At 38.3% G+C, this 23,803-nt stretch overlaps 1 protein-coding gene across 2 annotated transcripts in view; it reads left to right on the top strand.

The window, feature by feature from the left end:
- LOC126976066 (E3 ubiquitin-protein ligase RNF19A-like) overlaps positions 1 to 23,803 on the top strand; it is a 98,231-nt gene that overhangs the window by 67,215 nt on the left and 7,213 nt on the right. For both annotated transcript variants that reach the window (XM_050824230.1, XM_050824231.1), the window contains 6 exons: positions 7,240 to 7,420; positions 9,784 to 9,898; positions 12,652 to 12,839; positions 14,394 to 14,535; positions 18,851 to 19,085; positions 22,215 to 22,392. In XM_050824230.1, the coding sequence (XP_050680187.1) occupies positions 7,240 to 7,420; positions 9,784 to 9,898; positions 12,652 to 12,839; positions 14,394 to 14,535; positions 18,851 to 19,085; positions 22,215 to 22,392 (1,039 nt within the window). The remainder of the gene's footprint in view (positions 1 to 7,239; positions 7,421 to 9,783; positions 9,899 to 12,651; positions 12,840 to 14,393; positions 14,536 to 18,850; positions 19,086 to 22,214; positions 22,393 to 23,803) is intronic.

Here is a 23,803-nt window from a genome sequence, read left to right as displayed (position 1 = left end):
AATAGTTTTTGCAGCGCACGCAAAAATAGGTTTTCGATTTTACACCTTGTGTTACAAAATAGCAATTTTATTACGGATCCCTAATTTTGAAAAAAAAAACATAGCCTATAGCCTTCCTCGATAAATGGACTACCTAACACTGAAAGAATCATTCAAATCGGACCAGTAGTACCAGAGATTAGCGCGTTCAAACAAACAAACAAACACTGCAGCTTTATAATATTAGTATAGATAAATAGCTGTAAGTTTCTTTACACATATAAATAAATAAAATTATTATTGGGAAAAGGATATGAGTAATACTTGAGAAACTGGAGCGATAACCCATCTACCATCAATGATTCAAGAGTGTATCGGCATGAGTGAAAACGACATTGCACACCACAGAAAACATTGTAATTAATTTATCGATCCCATTTTACAGTTCCCTCATTTAAATACGAGGTGGTACGAATATGATCATTTCGCTTCGAACTACGTCACGGTTTTGTTATCGTCTTCCCGATATCGGTCACTGCAATGACTAATGCTCTGACGTAACTGATGAATGGACTGAATGCAATTAATAGGAATAACAACTGTTTTCCCTGTACTGTGGACACGATACATAAACTTGATGGTTTTGCAAATTTTCGTATGCGAAAAACAAATTTCAAAATTCAAAGTCAAATAAACTTTATTCAAATTTGCTTAAACTAAGCGCTTTGGAACTGTCACTTTAAATATTTAATTTAAATTATTGAATCTCCCTTAAGTTCGGAAAATTTAGAGGCTTGTGAAAAGAAGATACAATTTACCAGTGGGAGGCTCCTATGCACAGGATGTCGGCTAGATTATGGCGCCTATTTCTGCCGTGAAGCAGTAATGTGTAAGCATTACTGTGTTTCGGTCCGAAGGGTGCCGTAGCTAACGAGATCACTGGGCAAATGAGACTTAACATGTTATGTCTCAAGGTGCCGAGCGCAATTTTTGTAGTGCCGCTCAGAATGTTTGGGTATTCTTAAGAATCCTGACCGGCATTGCAATTGTAATGGTTAGGCCGTAACAATAACCACTAGCTGAACGTCCTGCTCGTCTCGTGCCTTGTTGTCATAAAAAAGGGGTTTTCCTCTGATAAGCAAGACAGATTTGTAGCTCTCTTGTTAAATTCCTACCAGCACGTTAATATACTATGAGATATTTAAAGGATCGCATCATAGAGCACATGCTTCGTGGTTCACCAATGAGTGCGTAAATCCCCGAACGCTAACTGCTCGCGTCGTGTTACGTAACAGTTGTACGCGGGTACGTCATCGCTCGCACAGCTGATCAGCTGTGAATGAGTGACGCTCCACGGTTTACGCTTCCCGCTGCACGAAATGAACTAGTAGTTAGTACTTCAAGGAAGCGCACATTAATATATTTCTTCAAGTTTTGTGTGTTCCGCGTGTTTGTGTGGCGCGCTTGTATCATGGTAACTTGTTCACAGTGCTATATTTTGTTACATTAATACTTGTTACCAGTTTAGTAGAAGAGTATTCAAGTTCTCAAAGTCGACTCACTGGTTGTGTGTATTTTCATACTGTGGTAAATGTTTTTAAAAGAGTATGTCTGGTAATGGAGTTTGAATTTATAAATTGCAGTTACAAAGCGCTTCGCATGGATGATACGAAAGGGCATGTAAGTTTATTTGAAAACTGTGAAGCAATCGTTTTTTAGAGATTTGTTTATGATAGATTTTAATATTGTAGTAGTGAATAAATAAATTGTGAAGGTACTGTTTCAAATATATGTGTGGCAACAAAGATACGTGAGGGATTAACTTGAGAGGGCCCTGCTGAATATTCATTCCCATATTATATCGTCTGCGGCAATTCCAGAAAATTTTGAGTGTAGAAGCACGTATGATAATATTATGTATGAGATATTCACACACTAAAACGATGTCACCCGACCTTCACATTGATAAAAGGCGAGTGGTTTGTTAAAAATATCGAAAAACGAAACCTTCACTTCACAAACTTGTCTTGAAACATGAAACTTCCAGAAGAACTTACTCATTTTTAAGTTATAGTTTGACATCAATGATAAGTTTTATTTTAATTAAAAAGTTAAAATAACCAGTAGTAATTGTATCAATCGCATTATATACCTAACAGTGATAAAGATTAAATATGATTCGTAACGCATAACACAACGACTGTGGCGTAACACACCGCGATAGGACAAAAAAATATGAACATACATAATACTTGATAATAGATCTAACATCAACATAACAACTTGTACTTGTGTAACATAGGAAGCAGTAAAAATAACTATTTATGTACAGTAAGGGTAATAAAAACGTTTCTGAGGTAACTTTTAGTTACTACAACATAAATGATTTTCTTAATGATACCACAGACTGGAAATGGGACGAACGCCCTCAGACTATTGAATTATAAATTTTACTGCACCATATTGCATATATTGTAAGGAAATAAAAAAAAGCCCGCTGAGTTTCTTGCGCCCGTTCTTCTCAGGTCTGACGCATACTATTTGGAATGGGTGGTAGTTTTTGACATTCAATAAGTGATTTATATTTGAATTTATTATTTTGTTTAAATTTTATGTATTCAATATGTAGGTATAAAGAATGAAATGTAGGGATGTTGGGCCGAATTGTGAAGTGTGGTGAAAAGTGGAATCCAATTATTGCAATGGCTGACTCGGCGATTGATCGTAACAGTGCCCTAAAGCGAAGCTTACTCTTAGAATAAGTGATGGTATTCACTATAATAGCTACCTTACATCCGGTCAAGCAATAACTGCAGATTTCTATTGTACTGAACATCTTAAAATGATAGCGAAACTCGCAGTGAGACATCCCCGAATCATCAACTGATCTTCGCCATTATATCTCCATGATGAAGCAAGACCTCATACGGCTCGAGAAACCGTTTGTCTCCGCAGGACCTACATTTAGAAACCCTCTGGCATTCTCCGTACTCGCCAAATCTGACTCCAACAGACTGGAAAGGTTTTCCTGCACACATTGCACACTGCTTTCACCACATCTTACTTCTGTCAGTGTACAGTTTTTGGTCCTCTGTCTAAAGCAGAGTTTCCCAACGTGAGGCCCACGCCCCACAGGGGGACAATTTAAAAATGGACATGACACGACTGTCACCCTTTCGCTTTGGGTTATTTAAATGCAATGTTAGGTATCGGTGTCAAATTTAAACAAAAAAGGCAAATTCTAAGAAAACTTTTACTATCGTTTCCATCTTCATATTTAGCTGAATGTGGATTTAGTGCTGTAAATGATTCACCGATAAAAAAATCGAATTGATATAACGCAATGCGGAGAGTTGAGATTAAAGCTAAGTCAATTTGAACCTAATTTTAAATCTCTGTGGAGCCAGCATCTAGCGCAAGGATCGCACTGAATGAATATAGAAAGATCAATATTAAAATTATTTTGAATTTCAGTTTTTCATTAAGTATTTTGTAATTTTACTTACGATGTTTTGATATCAACTTTATAGTGATTTCTTCTTAAAACTTATCATTTATATTTCTTAAGGGAACAAAACAATTTAAATGGTTAAAAATATGTATGGAGAGCATAAAAAATTTAGAAATGATGTGGTGGGGCATGGCCTAAAGGTTGGGTAACCCTGATCTATAGGATACCGTTTTATTGTCAGAAGATAAATTGATGACATTACCTTAACAACTATCTATTTTCACCAATAGATATCAGTTATAATCCTTTCGCATTGTATTAGTGTCCGAAACTAGATAAAATTAAGTCATTGACAATACATATCGCATATTTCTCGTTTCCACATATTGAGGTCGGATTGTATTTATCTAAAAACCTCGCCACAACAAAGGCTTTCACTTCCCGCTTTATCTTTGCGGTCGAGTTGATGCACAAAAGATATTACAATGAAAAGAACCGCAAAACTTGTATTGTGATGGCTTTTTTAAACTTAAAACTCTTTACATCTTTCTAGATAATATAGTCTTGGTTGTTCGAGGGCACTTATCAAGTATTCTTTTAGTTTAATATTAAAGGCATAAAAGGCATTTATTTTCTCGAAATTGATTCCTATAGAATTCTTTTTGATGTCATTTCTAATATACTAGACACTACTACCGCTTCGGAAACAAATGGCGCTCTGAGACAGAAGAAGCGGCGCAAGAAACTCTCCCAACATTTTTTGCGCTCTTTTTAATGAAATATACAATATTGTATTATCATTGCTATTGCTTTAAAATAATCTAGTCCCAGGCTGTCAACTGTGGATTTACAACAGAGCCATTTTTTAATAAAACATTCAAAATTAATTTATAGATAATGCCTGAACAGTGGCTGGGAATTTATTATTAAAGTGTATACCTACATTTACCCTTAAAGCTATCATGTATCTTATGAAGCCTACTAGTATTAGTTACGACCAAATCCCTTATTTCTAGTGTTATAACAATGATTTCAGCGTTTCTCAATTTATATTGAGAGATTGTATGGTCATAGAGACGTATAAAGTTTAAAAATATGTTCTGGTATACTTTTAGCTATCACAAAAAGAGCAAGTTGATTGTTACTTAACAAAATATGTTAATTTTTCGCAAAAATCTAATTTAAAAACACAGAATAAGACGCGTTTTAATACTTTAAATGTTTAACACTCGTGTTGATCAAAGAAAATAGAATAAATTGTCACCAGAATTTATTTATAAAAAAACACCAAAAATTGCACACAAAATATACTTAAACAAAATTTATAATGTTATGTTTGAAATATTTATATGACGCACTTTATTACAAGCATGTCATTTATATTCCGTGAAAAATCATAAGTAAATTTAGTTTTTGGCGAGATGAGTAAATCAGTCTCTTCTTGCAATGTAGATACGAGTGCTTACAAACTCTTGAAAAAGTAATGCTGTGTTTTTTGCAAGGAATTAAATATGTTATTGAACAAAATCGTATTGCCATAGAACCAAATAAATTCTCCTGATACACATTGGTACAGCGCTTTTAGAAAGCATCGTGAAATTCTTATTGGATAAATAGAAACTTTTAAACTGAAGTGATCACATTTGAGATGTCTTGTTAGATATAATTAGTAATAATTTCCAAGTCTCTAATTGAACAGCTTCTCATCCATAATCTTTACGACTCCTTTCTTGTAGGAATCTAAATTAAAAATAACGGGAAATAATAAAGGCGTATAAATAAAGAGTCGCAAAATAAAGTGATACTGTAAAAGTAAATTGGAAACAAAAGTACATAATATAAACAATTTTGTACTTATTTATCACAAACCTGTGATATGTTCGCAATTCTCGGGTTTTCCGCACTTCGTAATCCAGTTGGAATTTATAATTCATGCTTACTAAAAGGTTTTTGGAGGCCTCTTAGTCATCGGTAACGGGAAGTGCTGTTAATTTTTTAGACGAATAAAAAGCCATATCAAATGTGATGTGGTTTATTTATACAATAGGCGGATAGGGTTAATACCCTGTCTGCCAAGTCTGTTGTCAAGACCTATGCGGATCTCAAGGAACATCCTTCACCTACAACTATTCTTTAAAGTGAGCGTCAATGCGCATAGATTCTAGGACGAAAGGGTCCTTTCAAAAAACACCTTTCCTTAAGCTGACAACACTCCTGTGATTCCTCTGGTTTTGCAAGAGTGCGGCGGTGGTGATCACTTATGAAGTTGAAATTAAATCAAATACTTCAAGACTTTGAATCTGTATAAATCGAGCTCCTAAATCAACCTTATTAAAAACATACGGCATTATATTTATATAGCTTTACCTAATATTTTTGCATTTTGCAAGTAAATCAACAGGTATTGGATTCTTGCCATTGATCCAGTAACAAAGTTTAACAGTACCGTAAAAAAAAATTGTATATTATTATTAATTTATTGTTACGCTTAAAAAAATCTATGAAACGAAAGAGAATAAGTATTTGAAGCGAAGCGAGTGAAAGAGAAGGGAGAGCTTTAACCATAGACTTAGAATAACTAGCGTATAGACGATCTGACAATCCGATAATGAGGTACCTATTTTTATTTGTGAATGTGTGCAATAGCTATTGCTTTAGCTACTATGTATATAGTAGAGGTCAGTGACTAAACCAATAGCTATGGACTGCACTGGACTAGCGACTGTCAGAGTGCTTTTGTGCCTGTTTGATATTCGCCATTTTGGCGCTGTTGGCCATGTAGCGAGAGTCTGAGGTACTAAAACCAGTAATGACGACCTCATCGAAACAAACATCGATAAGAAAACTATTTACAAAAAAATGTGTACTTTACTACGTATATAATACACGGGAAACCGAAATTAATTAAAAATGCAAAAATACTTCAGAGTAATTGTACGCACCTCTCACAGCCATTTGTATTATACGTCAAAACTAGTTCTCTGGACGCTCGCGAGTGGCGCTTGAAATAGGCATAAAAAATTGCTGTCAAACATATGGAACAGGCTATCCAGTGGTATTATACGGGTCAGTGGGTTTAGTATTCAAAATACTGAGTCAATCAAAATCATATAGAAGTATCAAAAGATTCGCTTACCTATTTTTCTGTCTAGCTGCATCTCCATTAAAAATGTTGATCTTGATTGTCTCTCTTGCTTTATCTAAACATTGATTTGCGTCTATGGCTTTAACTGGCTTTCATTCTCCGTCGTTATTTGTATGATCACAAGGCCTTCACCACAGGCACTTTTAAAACTAGGTACAACATATTTTTCCTCTATTAAGTTTACGTCGTATACTTTTGCGTATGTTTTTGTTATTAAACCAGAAAACTTGTACGCTTTAACTACAGTGTCTTTGAAAGAATCTTGGAGATGCATCGAAACCTTTAAAAACTTATTGATTTGGACTTTTTTATGAAAATAAGGGACGAGACGAGCAGGACGTTTAGCTGATGGTAATTGATATGCCCTGCCCATTACAATGTAGTGCTGCTCAGGATTCTTGAATAACCCAAAAATTCTGAGCGGCACTACAATTACGCTCGTCACCTTGAGACATAAGATGTTAAGTCTCATTTGCCCAGTAGTTTCACTAGCTACGGCGCCCTTCAGACCGAAACACAGTAATATTTACACATTACTGCTTCACGGCAGAAATAGGCGCCGTTGTGGTACCCATAATCTAGCCAGCATCCTGTGCAAAAGAGCCTCCCACTTGGTACCTACCCGTTCTTCTGTATTCTCATGGTTGTATTTGTGTGGGTGCAGGGGGAGTTGTTGGACTGCCCGCTGTGTCTGTCGGCGTTCAGCGCGACCGGGCGGGAGCGGCTGGCGTGGTGTGCCCACCGCTGCTGCGAGTCCTGTCTGCGCCAGTACCTCACCATCGAGATCTTCGAAGCCAGGGTGCCAGTTTGCTGCCCCGTCTGCCACGAGAATATGCATCCCTCAGGTAACAGGCGTCATTTTTAAGGCTTGCGGCTTGTGGGCGGGTCGTTGCCTTCTTATGTAGGAGAGCGATGGCTGGTCTACGCGTGAATGGGCGCTACTTGTGGTGGATGATCTTGTCATTGAGAAGCCTGCTCTTGTTGTTGATTTCAAGTAATTTTTTTGTTTATGAAAATGTTCACATAATTAACTAATATGAAATATTAAAATGCTTATAACTATTAGTTATTTGATCGATTTAATTAGTTTTAACATAATTTTATGTGTTATTAAATCAAGTTTCAACACTGAATTAAAAAAAGCAATATTTTTATTTATAATACCCAATTACGATGCCGCTCAGAAATTTGTGTTTTCCATGACTGAGTGGCAATCTACTGTAATGAGCAGGCTGTATCATTTAATGTCAGATGAACGTCTTGCTCGCCAGGTCACGTCTTCCCAAAAAAAAATACTGCATCGTTTTTTCTCTAGTGGCCGACTTCACTCACTAGTTGAATTAACACACACAATATAGCCAGAGGAATAAATTTCGTTGCGACTCGCAGGCCGATACCATATGTGCCAACTTATGCGGTACATAAGCGTATCTAGCCAAACAAGAGAAAAGAATATCTCCAACGGAGATACAGCAAGATAGAAAGGGAAAGCGAATCTTTTGTAACTGTAACCGATTTCGGTTGACATGTCGTAAACATTGGGAGGCTCCTTTGCACAGGATGCCGGCTAGATTATGTAGGTACACAACGGCGTCTTTTCCTGCCGTGAATGTGTGCAGTAATGTGTAAGTGTTATTGTGTTTCGGTCTGAAGGGCGCCGTAGCTAGTGAAATTACTGGGCAAATGAGATATAACATCTTATGTCGCAAGGTGACGACCGCTATTGTAGTGTCGTTCGCAAGAATTCTGAGCGGACATTGCATTGTAACGGGTAAGGCGTATCAATTACCATCAGCTGAACGTTCTGCTCGTCTCGTCCCTTATTGTCATAAAAAACAGCCACGCTTGGAATTGAAACTTTTTTTTTTTTGAATATTAATCTAGAAACCCAATAGCTTACGCACAAAACGACAAATCATAATTTATACATATTATCGGGCTGTCAGGTTGTCTATACGCTAAAAGATTCTAGGTTCTACGGTATCTTAGCTCGTTTATCTAAAATTGTTTAAAAATTCATGACAGAATATTATAAAATTGTTTGTATATGACAAGCCAAAGTTGCCAAGCGATTTACAGTTATCAATCAATATGTCAGTACATTCACCTACGTTCGGAGTTCAATAAAATGTTACATTGAAGGACATTGTATTCTGATCTGAGAGTGTTCTGAACTTATCGACTTGTCGTCTGCAACGTCCTTCAAACATTTACCTCTAAAATACCGCAATAGGTGAATGACCCAAGACGATTTATCGCAATTAACATCACTATGCGTGTCGATTGATTTGACGTATCGAATAAACAAAGAGATGATAAAAGAAATCCAGGTAACCAAAGGTGAATGCAAAGCGATCTCGGGTCATTGTGTTCATCATGTGTCTGGAGCGGTGAGCAAAACTAATGCAGAAAGTAGTGTACTTGCTGTCACTAATTTTTATTTGAACGCAAACAAAGGAGTGATTTATTGTCTATAAATTCTCAAACCACAACCATTTATAGAAATGGAATGAAATTCCTTAAGCAGTATTCCTACTTCTTGCATGCAGTATTCTTCCTGTATGACGTGGAAAACTTTGTTAAATTGTATATATATACTCTGTTCTGTTACACTCTTGTTATTCCTTCGCATTCATAAGCATTGGCAGCGGAAGTGATGATAAGATGACTGGCGGTATAAATAATGTTCATTTTGTGAGCCAAATAATAGAAAGAAAATATCAAAATTGCATAATTGTGCAAAATTGTAAAAAAAAAATACATACATTAATAATTATTTTTACAATTTTACGCATTTTATAGAATCATTATAATTTATATGAAAGTTGTTTTTATTCAGTGTGATGGTTGGTAGGAATCTGTAGCAAATAAACTACCACTTCACAGCAACTTAGCGTTGAGGCATACAGTATAAGTAAATACGACTTCAAATTTTAGGAGGCATCATCAATGTCTAACACGAGGTGATACTATAACAGAACCTACAAATAAGCTCGTGATAAAAAAAATGTTCTACTAATTTTACTTTTTAATAGGTCTGCTTACTGGGATTTCTTGAGAATACCGTAAATAAAACTTGAGTTATGTAAGTGTTAGCTTTGGATAAGAACTGATACCAACATTTTCCAATCGCTTTAAAATTTAAGGTATAACATATTTTGTATATTCTAAGTGCTGTTCTCATATAGAGTAAAATACCCTATTCCAGATGTGAGGCGGATAGTGGACAACCAAGCGCTCTTCGACAAGTATGAGGAGTTTTCTGTGCGCCGAGTGCTGGCTGCAGATCCCGACACGCGATGGTGTCCCGCGCCAGACTGCAGGTAACCTACCAACTCAAGAAATGTATCTTCCTCTATTTCTAGCACATTGTCTATGAGATATATCTAAATCTATATATATATATATAAATGAATTGCTGTTCGTTAGTCTCGCTAAAACTCGAGAACGACTGGAGATTTGGCTAATTTCGGTCTTGAATTATTTGTGGAAGTCCAGGGAAGGTTTAAAAGGTGAATAAATAGGAAAATGCTGCTAAATTAAATAAAAACAACAAATTTGTTTTTCCTTTGATGTGTCCATACATAATTTCTATGAGAGAATTTATTGACGCACGGTTTGACAGTTCTGCTGTGAAACAATTTCATTACGACAGCATGTGCATATTAAACGAAGTAATTTTTGATGTATATACATATGTATATACTAGCTGTCCCGGCAAACGTTGTGTTGCCATGTAAAGTATAATTCACGCGATAGTTTTATAAATAATAGCCTGTGTGTTATTCTGGTGTGTAAGCTATATTATTGTAAAGTTTCATCAAAATCCATTTAGTAGTTTTTGCTTTAAAGAAGTTCAAACATACATCCAGACATACAAACTTTCACATTTATAATATTAATAGGATTATTGACAAATTCATATAAAAACATTATTTTATTTATTATATACAGAACAACGTCTGTCGGGTCAGTTGGTAATATATATAAAAACGACTTCAACCACCGCGCCGGATATTACGCTCAAAAGTAAAAAATTCGCCGAAACATGACACCACATTAATGTCTGGTATTCCACACTGCGCTAGAAAATACTTATCTCGCATAGCTTACTTATGTGCATTGTGGCTTCATCTGTCGGCCGCAGTACCTATTCCCAAACCAATATCGTGTAGCCTAGAGCAATGCTACAATGAACCGGTCATATACTCGTATATCTATCTGAGCATAGCCGACGGCTTATACGTGCGAATTTTTCTACCTACGCGAAAAATAAAACGCGCTGTGTGCTTTCAAGTTACTTCATAAATGCGAGGTTAATAAACTTTTACGCCTGCATTTTTGTATGAAATAAATGACTTAGTTTCGGCCCCTTTGTCAGTTTGTCAAGTGTAGATTATTAGATTGTAAGCATTTTGCGTAAAATAATTCCTTTGCAAGATTCAAAAAATCGCAATAAGAGAGGACGCTGTTACGAGTTAGGATAACAATCTAACATAATTCACAAGTTTGACCATTGCCCACACTTCTCAAAATATTTTTATTATTTTTTGTATTTGTTTTATGACGTCAACACTTACCTTCCAACGGTTGAATATTTCGTATGTTGGTAAAAATGAAAGTTGTTTTAATTCCGACAGCTTGGTTGTTTTGTTTGTATTTCTACAGTCTTGCCCTTAATTTCTGTAAACAACTTTGATTAATTTTTAATATTCTACATGTTTTTTTTAATTTATTTTGGTTTTGACCACGCTCACTTTAATTGATCAACAAGTATGAATTCTTCCTGTTACGTACTTGCATGAATTGTTTGCAATTTGTACAGTGTATACTTTCTTGAATCGATAATTATTTTTTACACTACCATTGATTCGTAAAGCTGCTTTTGTTGAGAAGAATCAACAAGAAACTCAACAATAACTCTTTTAAAACCATAGTATACGTAGGGCTAATAAAAAAATATGAATGCTGTTACCGGTAACTTTAATAACAAATCTTTTATTTTTCGATTTAGTCGCCTTTTAGCATAATACATGTGGTATATCTTTTACCTAAACCTGAATTTCCTTTCTTAAAAAACTCTTCATTATGCAAACCGTTAAATTTCTGAGCACCTAAATAATTCTTAAATCTTAGAAGTAGATAGAAATCACCAGGGACTAGATCTAGTGAATATGGAGAATTTAAGAATTTCAGCTGCATCTCGAATTGAAGCCATAGCAACGACAAAATTCACCATCATAGTATCTTATAATACAATGAAATTGAAAATATTACTCGGCTTAGATTCTGGAGAATGGTTTGTTAGATTTGCGGCTACTGAGATCCCTGTTAAATATTTTGTCATCGGAACGACCCCACCCGCTCGCTCAATTAGTTTTATTCAGGTCGCAACGGTTAACTCCAACTGTGTCTTTAATACGTGGTAATAGCAACCAGGGAATACAAAAAATTCACGCGGTTGTTATTTATAATATTATTATATAGAAAATGTTAGTTTATTGAAATTGAGTGGTTGGGAACAAATTTTTCTGGGAATATATCTTGTAAAAAAAGTAACAGTGACAAGTTAAACTTTTCAAATTCGATTCGGCGAGGTAAGGGTGATATAAAATTTAAATACATTTTGCTGGTAGTACTCTTATTATGTATGTAGAAAGAAATATTCTGAAAAAGTGGAAAAATGTAATGTAGTATACTAGATTTACTTTGAACTGTTGTTAATTTGTTCTTAATTCCGTGGGGTGTTCGTTGTTCTGTAACGTTTTTGTTCACATAATCATAATTTTAATAGGTGTCTATTCTATTTCGTTAATTAATAATAATTATTATTGTTAAGTTAAAAATTTGCCATCATTCCGGCTCGAAGGACCATGTACGGTGTTATAAGTGCCGTACTGATTTGTTTTTTTAATTGAGAGAAATTACTGAAGCAAAAATTAGTTTACGAACCAACACCGTTCAAAGTGGAATACAACAATTGGAAATGTGCCCTGCTACTAAACAGTTATTAAGTATACGGTATTGCAGAATAATATTTGGAGACGAAAGCATTTGATGTGGTTTCTTGTTGTAGTTTCGCCGTGGTGGCGACGGGGTGCGCGTCGTGTCCCAAGCTAACGTGCCTGGCGCCCGAGTGCGGCACGTCATTCTGTTATCACTGCAAGGCGGTGTGGCATCCGACACAAACCTGTGACGCCGCGCGCCGCTCCCGCCAGCTTCAGCCGCGTGCGCCGCAGCCCTCGCACCCAGACATGGAGCATGGTAAGAGCCTTTTAATACGCGCGGAAACTAGCTACAACGTACACGTGTTGGTGGTAGCGACATCGAAATATATTTACTATATACCTATTACCTACGTTAACTATTTTGATTTTAAGAAGTATAATGTAGATCTCATACTTGTACATACTGTACGCAACAGCTATCATCCTAATAAGACATCCTTTTATTCCTTTATTTAAAATTATTGTAAGCTATTTGTCTTCCTTCTTTCTTTCTTCGTTATCCACTACAAACGTGGTTTCTACGCGGGAAACGTGATAACAGTCATTACTGACTTTATAGAGACGATAAAATGAACTTGAGCTCGACTTATAACATACCTACGCAAATTTCATTGACTTGCCCGCTTGCTGCAGGATTTTTGAAAAAAAAATTAAATTGATGATGATATCCTGGTGAAATGCAATAATTTTAGTGTAGTACATCGTCACTACCGATATTGCCATAAGACTGTAATCGTTCCTGAAAATTCAGAAAACACTGAGCTGCATAACTCCGTTTGAAGCAACGCAGAAAATTTATCTGTTGAAAGATTTCATGGTTTGAGTGGCCATTTTAATCATAATAAACTGGATTTCATTAGATGCCTACCAACATAAAATAGCTCTGCTTTTTCTTCGTCTTCTGTCATCATTGTAAAACGCAGTGTAGCATACTATAGACAATCAGCAATAAATCGGTTTCATATATACCTATACAAACTTCTCCAGCGCTTTCGATAAAGTGAGTCATCAAAGTCAACATCCTTCACTCATAAATCGATATAATACAGCACTACGGTAAACTTTTTTAAATGGTATGAATCATATCTCTACTGGATATTAAATTTTGTAACGGTGATGCCTCATCCACTTTCAATGCTAATTGGAGTGCCTCAAGGACTTTGTCTCAGACCTCAACTGTTTGCATTGTTCATACGTGCTGCAAGTTCACTCATAAAACAATCCATCAATATTCCTATACTCTTATGACATGAAATTTTACTAACGATTCCTATTATTCATACTACTTTTTTGAGTACTTTTAAGTTTAAAAAAGTACAAGAGATAAGAGATTTGAGTGTCATTTTGATTAGTGTATGAAGTTCACTTCATTTAACATAATAATCGAATATGCTAGAATTCTTTAAATTAAATTATTTCATATTGACTGTACTTCTACTAGGCACTAGTTATTATTTTACAACTAAAAAAAATAATGCACACAATTTCAAGCTTAGGTTATACCAGCCTCGAGAATTGCTTATAATATGACAACATGGGAGGAAACTTTCAAATTAAGTAGTTAAAGTCGAAGAATTAGGCTTAAACTAAGCTCTTTTGAATTTCTTTGAAATTACTGAATCTACCATATGTTCGGAAAAAGTAAAGCTCGTGAGAAGAACATACAAGGAACTCAACGCCACCTCTTTTTAACCATTTTTTTTTTACAATGGCCATTAGCTATTCAGGTATGAAAGTATAACAAACACATACAAACAAACTCACATTCTCAATATAATATTAGTTAAGATATGATAATAATATGTTGCAGGTGAAGTGAAGCCCTGTCCCCGATGCTCAGTGTTGATAGTGAAGGTGGAAGATGGCTCCTGTAACCACATGGTGTGCTGCGTGTGCGGCGCCGAGTTCTGCTGGCTCTGTATGAAGGAGGTCTCCGACTTGCATTATCTGAGGTGCACTTCATTATATTATATCAATTTGTTATTTATTTATTTACACCAACAAGCTATTCTAAACTAAACAAAAAAAAGAAAAATAGAAAACGAACATTATGAACAGAATAGCTTTCTTACAGGTATGTACAGCTCTGTTGTATTATTAAAGATAATGTTAGTACAAAAAACGCAAAGTAATTTAAAGATTAATAAATGTTAAAAATACAAATTATTTCTTATGTTGAATATGAGTAAAGCGAACAAACCATATATATAATTAAAAACTATTATAAATAACACTGTTGCAAAGTCTTTTAAATTGTAGCACCGACATCCCAAACATATCATGGAGTCAAAATTATTATTAAGGAGCTCATTAAATGATCTCATAGAGCGCTGCAGTGGAGAGTGAAGACTAATATTAGTTCTCGGAATAGCAAGATGAAAGAATTCACGATTAATAAGCCTTGCACCGGGGCGGGGTATATTGAAATCAATTTGTCGTTATATTTCTGGGGCACTAACAATACCATTACATAATTTAAATAAAAATAGCAAATCTTGAATACGACGACGATTTTCGAGAGATTTTAATTTAAAAATATTTAGCCGCTGTATGGTAACCATGAACCGCTATGTTTTGTGTCTTTGTATACCAGAAATCGAATAAAAGACCGTTGTATTTTTTCCAACCTATCAACATGAATTTTGTAAAAGTGGTCCCAAATCACACAAGCATATTCCAAATGCGACCGAACAAATGCATTGTATAAACACATGACAGAATTAATCTGTTTAAAATCTTTTGAAGTACGCTTAATAAACCCAACCATTTTCGTCGCCTTTCCAACAACTTCACCTATATGTGGTTTGAATGAAAGTCTAGTGTCAATTAAAATTCCTAGATCTCTGGCAGTATTTACTTCATTGATGGCAAGGTCATTAACAAAATATGTTGTGGATATTACATTTTTCTTCCGCGTGATTTTAATATGAACACATTTATGAGCGTTGAGGATCATTTTGTTACTTTTGGCCCAGTTACTAACAGCGTAAAGATCTTCTTGTAACAACGCTCCATTATTATGCGACTTAATTAATCTGTACAAATTTAAATCATCAGCATACAGTAGCGCTTTGCTATGCTTCACAACCGATATTACGTCATTAATAAAAACGACAAACAGCAAAGGCCCTAAGAGAGAACCTTGGGGAACGCCAGAAAATGTGGTGTAACACGTGGAGGTATAACCATTCGTGATGACTCTTTGAGACCTACCACTTAGGTATGACTTAAACCAAGATAATAGGGGTTAGAGATACCGTAGTTGAAAAGCTTAGTCAGGAGTAGGTTATGGTCGACTTTATCAAACGCACTACTGAGATCCATGTAAATGACATCCGTTTGAATACCACTGTCGACGCTTTCAGCTAGGTTATTAACAAAACTCGTAAGATTTGTCACAGTAGATTTGCCACCAACAAAACCATGCTGAGTGTTAGAAATAAGTTCTTTAAAATGCCAAATCATAAATTTATGTAGAATTCTTTCAAAGACTTTCGGAAATATAGATAGTAGAGAAATGGGGCGATAATTAGAAACATCAGATTTATCTCCTTTCTTAAATATTGGTACGACATTAGCTTATTTCCACTTAGTGGGAAAAGAAGATGTTAATAAGGAATGTGAAAATATAATTTTTAGTGGAAGAGCTAGTTGTTTTGCACATTTTTTTATGAATATTGGTGGGATACCGTCAGGGCCAGCCCCCTTTGAAGGATCGAGAGACAAAAGGTTTTTAATAATCACGTGTTCATTGATATATATATTACTCAAAGTGGAGTGCCCGTGAGCTGTATTTACACAATCATAAGAGACATTAATAGGGGTACCTTGATAAAGGGAGGAGAAATAACCAGCGAATAGGTTTACTATATCTTCACCTGTGTCAGCCGTCATATTATTGTAACTCATTTTGCTGGGAAGCGATGATGAAGAGCTCTTATGATTTTTGACAAATGACCAAAATCTACGAGGATTACCATGAATACCACTCTCAATATCCCTAATGTATTGTCAACTCGGTCTTTAAGAATTTTGTATTCAAATAGATCTCTTGGATTTTTATATTTTTTAAATCGTTTTCTTAATTTTTCCTTTTTGTTTAACATACGAATAAGGGGCTTAGAGAACCAGATGGGAAATTTATAATTCTTATGAATCGACTTAGGTACAGTCTTTTCTATAATATTCTGAATAGATTTGTAGAATTTATCCACCATCGTATTGGTATTATCACAATTCTCCAGTTCAGTTTGCCAGTCTACTTTGTCTAATTCAGTAATTACGTAATCATAGTCTGCCTTCCGGAAGCTATAGGTAGCGAAAGGAACTGCTTTTAGGTTCGAGTGGCAGACTATATCAAAATTTATAAGTAGAGGTGGGTGATGTACATCAATTTTTGATAAAGGTTCTTCTGGACAACTAACTTTACCCCCTTTATAATTACAGAGAATTATGTCAAGAATTCGATCGTTAAAGTTTTTAATGTGATTAATTTGCATTAGATTATTATCTGATAAGAAGTCTACAAAACTGTAACCTATGTTGCTGTCATAGTTAGAAGGAATTAATTGCGGATATGTTTCGGAGTCGGTGCATGAGCACCTGGTCTATGAAGACCATTACAAAAAGCTAAGATTAAAGTCCCCAACTACAATAGTTTTATTATTAGAAGTGTTTAAAACATTAGAAACACTGTCGAGAAAGTTATCCAATTGTGGTATAGTTAAGGGAGGCGGTAAATATACACCACAGATGTTTATAAATCTTGAATTTGTATCAGTTCCAACTTTCAATGTAATCCAAAGGTCCTCGTTGTCACTTTCCCAAGAAATTTGCCTATATGATGGCATTGATTTTAAAACTGCTATCAAAATCCCGCCGCCATCCTCACGATTTGATTGCGTTTTATTGCGGTCACGTCTGTTTATATTGTAATTGGAATTCAATATCTCGCCATCAAAAATAGAATTGTTTAACCATGTTTCCGTTGCAATAATCACGTCATATGTACATTTTAAGCTATTCAAATGGAGGTCGTCAAGCTTAGATCTTATTCCTCGAAAGTTTTGGTAGTAAATTGATATATTATTGAGTTTCAGGGTCCTACATTGCAAGTCCATACAAGTTAATTTAATTTGGATAAAGAATCCTCACAAGATTTATGAACAATGGGTGACGTGTCGTTCTTTCTCACAAAAATTCTTCCGTTTTTAATCCAAACCCACTTAAAACCTCGCTCACGCTCGAGTATTCGGGTTTGCGAGTGGAGTTTCTTGTAGTATGGTGAGAGGTGTTCAGATATATAGATAGCCGATACCGGGCCCCCGTAGCCAATACTCTTGGAATTAAGTTTGTTTTCTTTATTATTTTTGTTGTAGTTCGCTACTGCAGCAATGACTATATCACGATGCTTAGTGCTGCTTAGTTTTAGTACTATAGAACGAGGTCGGGTATTATTTGGCGAAGAAAGATCAGACACCTTTCTGACTCGAGATATTCCAACGATATCGGATTCTTTAAGCGGGCAGTAAACAACTTTAAAAATTTGTGTTAAGACGTTCACAAGATTTTCTGATTTACTTTCAGGTAAACTACAGATTTCAATATTGGTTTCTCGATTGTGTTGTTCTATTGAAGCGATACGAGTGGAAAGGCAGTGACAGTCCGTTTTAGGATAGAATTTTCCTTATCTAGGGAAGAAACTGTGGCGTATGTCGACTTGAGTTCGGCTTTTAGAGTGCCGTATTCCTTTGCAAAAAAGGATATTGATTCCTTTAAGTCTCGTAACACCGAAAGCTCTCTCCTAAATTTCAAGTTCACTGCGCAGTATGTTTGAGATGGAATCCCGTACAGCAATGTTAACTTGGCTATTGATGGCTTCAAGTACGAATTTCTCAATCCTCGGCAAAGGCTGAATGCTTTCAAGCGAACGCACGGGTGTGTTAGCTTTGCTATTTGCATGTACATTGCTAGTTTATACATTGTGAAACTCAAATGATGCCTTTATACGATAGATAAGTAGCAAGTAGCCTATTCGCAACTTGTGCATTGTGAAACAGCCCATTGGCCCACAATATATTTTCAAGTACCAAATGCCGAAAGTATCGCTGAGTCATTAAAATCTTAGACTTGTTCTACTGCTTGTATTACTTCTAAAATAAGATTAAATCGTTTTCCGTACTTTTTTACAGGTAGGCAATGCTAAAAGCTTATATGGAAAGCACGCCCCTGATATTCAGTAATGAATGTATTTCCGTTACATTGCAGTCCAAGCGGGTGCACATTCTGGGGCAAAAAGCCGTGGTCGCGCAAGAAGAAATTGTTATGGCAGCTGGGAACCCTGGCAGGCGCGCCGCTCGGTATCGCGGTGGTGGCGGGCGTGGCCCTGCCCGCGCTGCTGGTGGGGCTGCCGCTGTGGGCGGGGCGGCGGGCGCATCGCCGGCTGAGGCGCGCCAAGCCCGCGAGACGCCGCGCTGCCGTCACCGCCGCCGTGGCTGCTGCGGTCAGTACATATTATATATTATAGTCTATGTTATGCCAGCTGGGTACCCTGGCGGGCGTGGCCTGCCCGCGCTGCTGGTGGGGCTGCCGCTGTGGGCGGGGCGGCGGGCGCATCGCCGGCTGAGGCGCGCCAAGCCCGCGAGACGCCGCGCTGCCGTCGCCGCCGCCGTGGCTGCTGCGGTCAGTACATATTATATATTATAGTCTATGTTATGCCAGCTGGGTACCCTGGCGGGCGTGGCCTGCCCGCGCTGCTGGTGGGGCTGCCGCTGTGGGCGGGGCGGCGGGCGCATCGCCGGCTGAGGCGCGCCAAGCCCGCGAGACGCCGCGCTGCCGTCGCCGCCGCCGTGGCTGCTGCGGTCAGTACATATTATATATTATAGTCTATGTTATGCCAGCTGGGTACCCTGGCGGGCGTGGCCTGCCCGCGCTGCTGGTGGGGCTGCCGCTGTGGGCGGGGCGGCGGGAGGAAGAAGACCTAGATACCGACCGAAACAGCGGGAGATGTACCGGATTTGAGGTCCGGCACATTTTCTTGACTCCCCTACAGGTTCTCTTTTTTTATTTATGCGTCCCTAGATGGCCCTCTCCCCCCTTTCTGGGGGCGGCCGACCACAGAGTCGGCTTCTTCGTCGCCGGGCTCTCCTTCTTCCTAATCTCCTCTTCTTCTCTTGGTCTTCCTTTCTCTGTCTTCGTCACCGTCTTGGTTTACCCCTCCATCACTCTCCTGACACAGTACCAACTTGCGGCATATCTCATCAGCCTGGAGAAATTCTCCTCAGAGGATACCAAGTCTCCGTAATACACTGGTCCTGGTTTAGTCCTCGTTAGATGGTCCATCATTTCGCCTCTAGCTTCTTCGTACATGCTACAATCCCACAGCACGTGGTCGCGGTTCTCGTCCGTCGCGCCACATGGACATGTGCCGTCCCCTTTTAGCCCCAGGTCCCTAAGCTGTTGCTGTTGAACTGCCCATGCACCGTCAACAGCAGCGACGTGTAATGGTCGGGATGCACCCACGACGCCAGGAGTCTTTCCCCGACAAATGGGAAGAAGCGTCTGAGTTCGCCACCTCTCTCCTCGCGTTCCCAACGCTCCTGCCACATGTTCACCACTTCGGAGTGGATGTCCTTCTTTAACGACGCGAGCTCCTGTTTAACCCTATCGCCTCTGGTCGCCTCGATCTTGCCCGCGCGATAAACTTCAGGTCTGCCGGAAGTACCCCTGCTAAAATTGGCAGTGCGGCCGTGCTCGTGGAACGGTACGCCTTGGTGAGTAGCACCAACGACGTTCGTTGAGTCCTGAGCAACCGACTCGACACCACATGCAAGAATGCCTTGTGATACCAGGTGCTCGCCGCGTAAGTCAGGGTTGCCACGAATGTCCCCCTATACAAGAGCTTAAGTGCCTTGTACCGTATGCCCCGAGAGGTTGAGGATACCCTAGCCATTTTGCCGAAACACTTCGCGGCTCGCTCCCCGATATCCAAAGCGTGCTCTGCAAATGATCCCTTACCATCAATTGTAATACCCAGTATTTTTACATTATCTACCGCTGTGACAGATTGCCCGTTCATTCTGATGACCGGCGGTCGCCTGAGAGTTCCCTTGAAAGTTATAGACTTTGTTTTCCTGGGCGAAAAACACAGCAGATTTCTAACCCGCCAGTCTGTGATTCTCTCAAGCGCCACCCGGGCATTGGCCTCGATAACCTCCCTGGAGTCCGCCTCTATGAGGAGCGTCACGTCATTCGCATACGCTACCATTCCCACCCCTGTTGGCATGCTCGTTTCCAAAAGGTCGTTCAACAACACGTTCCATAAAGTCGAGCCGAGCACTGAGCTCTGTGGACACCCCATAGTGGAGGTTTTCCACACTGCATCGGCTCCAACGAACATACCTACTCGTCGGCTAACGAAGTAGGAACACAGACAACGGTAGATGTTGGGTGGGCAGCCTCCCTGCTTATACTTAAGCAGTACCATTGGCCACCACGCGCTGTCAAAAGCCCCAGATATGTCCAACGTGATCGCGTGTACGTACTTGTGTGTGCTGGTGTTCACTGTTACTTGAATAGCGTTCAGGGCCGTTATCGTGGACCTCCCTTTCATAAAACCATGTTGTCTCATTGATATGCGACTGTACAGACCCGGGGTACATTCGCAAATCAACTGCTCAAGCACCTTACCCAGTACTGACAAGAGGGTGATAGGTCTATACGCCTTTGGGTCAGTCGCCTTCCCGTCACCCTTTGGCAGTACTATCAAACGGCCTTCCTTCCATACATCGGGAAACACGCCCTCTTCTATACACTTACCGTATATTAGAGTCATCTCGCTCGCGGCCACCTTCCACGCTGCCTTTACTATCCGAGCGGTGATCCCATCTATACCAGGCTCCTTGTTCGGTAGGCTCCGGATAATTTGGCCGATCTGTTCCCTGGTGGGAGGGCCCACCTTTCGACCACTGGGCACGCAGGCTGCCGCCAGGCGCACCTGTACATGATAGTCGGAGTCAGCCGCCCGGTCGTCGTCCGGACACATCAGTATCCCTCCCATAGCGCTGCGGATGTCAACAGCGTAGCCTTGCGCAAGCTTCAACCCATTAATGACGTTCGCGGGCGGGCGCACCCTGCCGGTAGCGGCCTGGTACGCCATACCCCACGATCGTCATTCCACATGTGCGTTTTTGAGGGCGAGGTATTTTTATGTTTATACATTGAAACAACGAGGGACAATCCATAATGTTATTAATTATTTTGTACAAAATAAGAGTGTCAATAAAATGACGTCGTTTTTCAAGATCTTCAATTCTATGTCTGTTTGCCGATATGTCATAATCAGTGTATATATTACCGGTTTTATAATCCATCAGTAACGTCTACTCACTGTGACAACTGTGTGGAAACTGCGGCTATTCGTTTTTACACGAATGAAAACTTACCATATGAACACCCGGTTGACTATACGTTAAAAAAACGATTACAAAAAAAACTTGCAGGACAATGCCGTGTGAACGAAGCCTAAAGCGGAGTAATTTCCGGATGTATGTATCCTTTTTGCTGCGAGTTTTCACGTAGTAATAGCGCTCTTGTTGTGCTGGAGTGGTGAATAATAATTGAAATGTTCCAGCTGCTGGTGTCGCCGCTGGTGGCGGGCGTGGCCGTGGGGGTGGGCGTGCCCATCCTGCTGTTCTACGTGTACGGCGTGGTGCCCGTGTCGCTGTGCCGCGCGGGCGGCTGTGCGGGCCCGCGCACAGACCCGCGCGACGACGCCGACGTCTACTCCAAGCGACCGGAGCCCAGCATCGGTACGATACTTTATTAATATTGTGGGTACCACAACGGCGTCTATTTATACCTTGAAGCAGTACTATTACTGTGTTTCGGTCTGAAGGGCGCCGAAGCTAGTGAAATTACTGGATGTACGGTACTTATACGTTACGTATTAGTTAATGGACTGTATTTGGTCGCTACTATTTAGAGAATAACTGTGCTAATTTTAACTATGACGTTATTAAATTACTGCTAAATTAAGTCTTTATACAGTATGGTCTGCATACCTATGAAATAAATAAAAATATAAGTAATACTAGTCCACAGAACTATCGCAAAATTTATTATATAATTAAAAACTTTAAATTGAAAAAGTGAAATTTTCAAACAAAATAAATATTCAAATAAATGTAGTGATATTTAACAGTCTATATAGACAACTTACCTTGACCCCGGAACGATGTGCGAAGGCGGCAAACTGTCGGCTTTACCTTTGATTCGTTTGATAATTTGTGACGTAATTCAAATTCACTATGTTCATTTATACAAACACTTTTTTTATTTCGGGATACCTATCTGAACTGAACTTTAAATTGTATATTGTGCATTAGAATAATGATGGAAACGTAAAATTTCAAATTTTCAAAACGTAAATACAAATTTGCCTATTTGCCCAGAAGTCTCGCGATAAACTAAAGTGGTGCTCAGTGTTCACTTAAAATAACGAAAAAATAATTCCTTAATAGGGAATTCCTCACAATTATAGTTTATCGATACTTTTTTATATTTATTTAGCAACCATCACCAAATACCTAAACATGGTTACTTTTTTTGTGTTTTTCGAATATCTTAATAATTTTAACAAATTATTTATTAGATAAACTTTTTTTATTAGTTTTCAAAGAACTTTCTCCCACGTACAACCTAGCAGGCTGTGGAATGAACGTCCTTGTGCGGTGTTTCGTGGACAAATGCCAAAAAAAGTATGTACAAATTTCTAAAGGTCTAGCAATGCTCATTTCTCCATAAAAAATCCTGAGTATCAAACGGGCAAGTTGGTACGATTTTTAACAATTAGATTGCTTTGTATTACGTAAGATGTAAGGCATACCGACCCTAGAATTCTATTTTATCGATACTTTCCTACACATACACCAACAAGATAAACTAGCCTACAAACTATAACAATTATTAATAAATTAATGAATGGGTAAATTTTGTAAAAAAGAAATTATTTTCGTAAGTTCAACTTACAAAACCACTGTTTTCTGAGTGATTTCTTGAGCAGCAAATAGGTAAGTTGGCACGATTTTTTATAGGTTGCTTTCGTGACGAAGAAAACCGCCACTGGCGGTAAGGCCGTCTTATGACACTATTGAAATATTCAAGTTCATTGAACCCTTGACCCAGTTAACTAATACTACACAGTACGTATAAATTTGTGCA

Source organism: Leptidea sinapis, chromosome 39 (assembly GCF_905404315.1).
Source record: "Leptidea sinapis chromosome 39, ilLepSina1.1, whole genome shotgun sequence".
NCBI lineage: Eukaryota > Metazoa > Arthropoda > Insecta > Lepidoptera > Pieridae > Leptidea > Leptidea sinapis.
The sequence above is the reverse complement of the archived record's forward strand: the minus strand, read 5'-3'. Positions and strand labels throughout refer to the sequence as shown.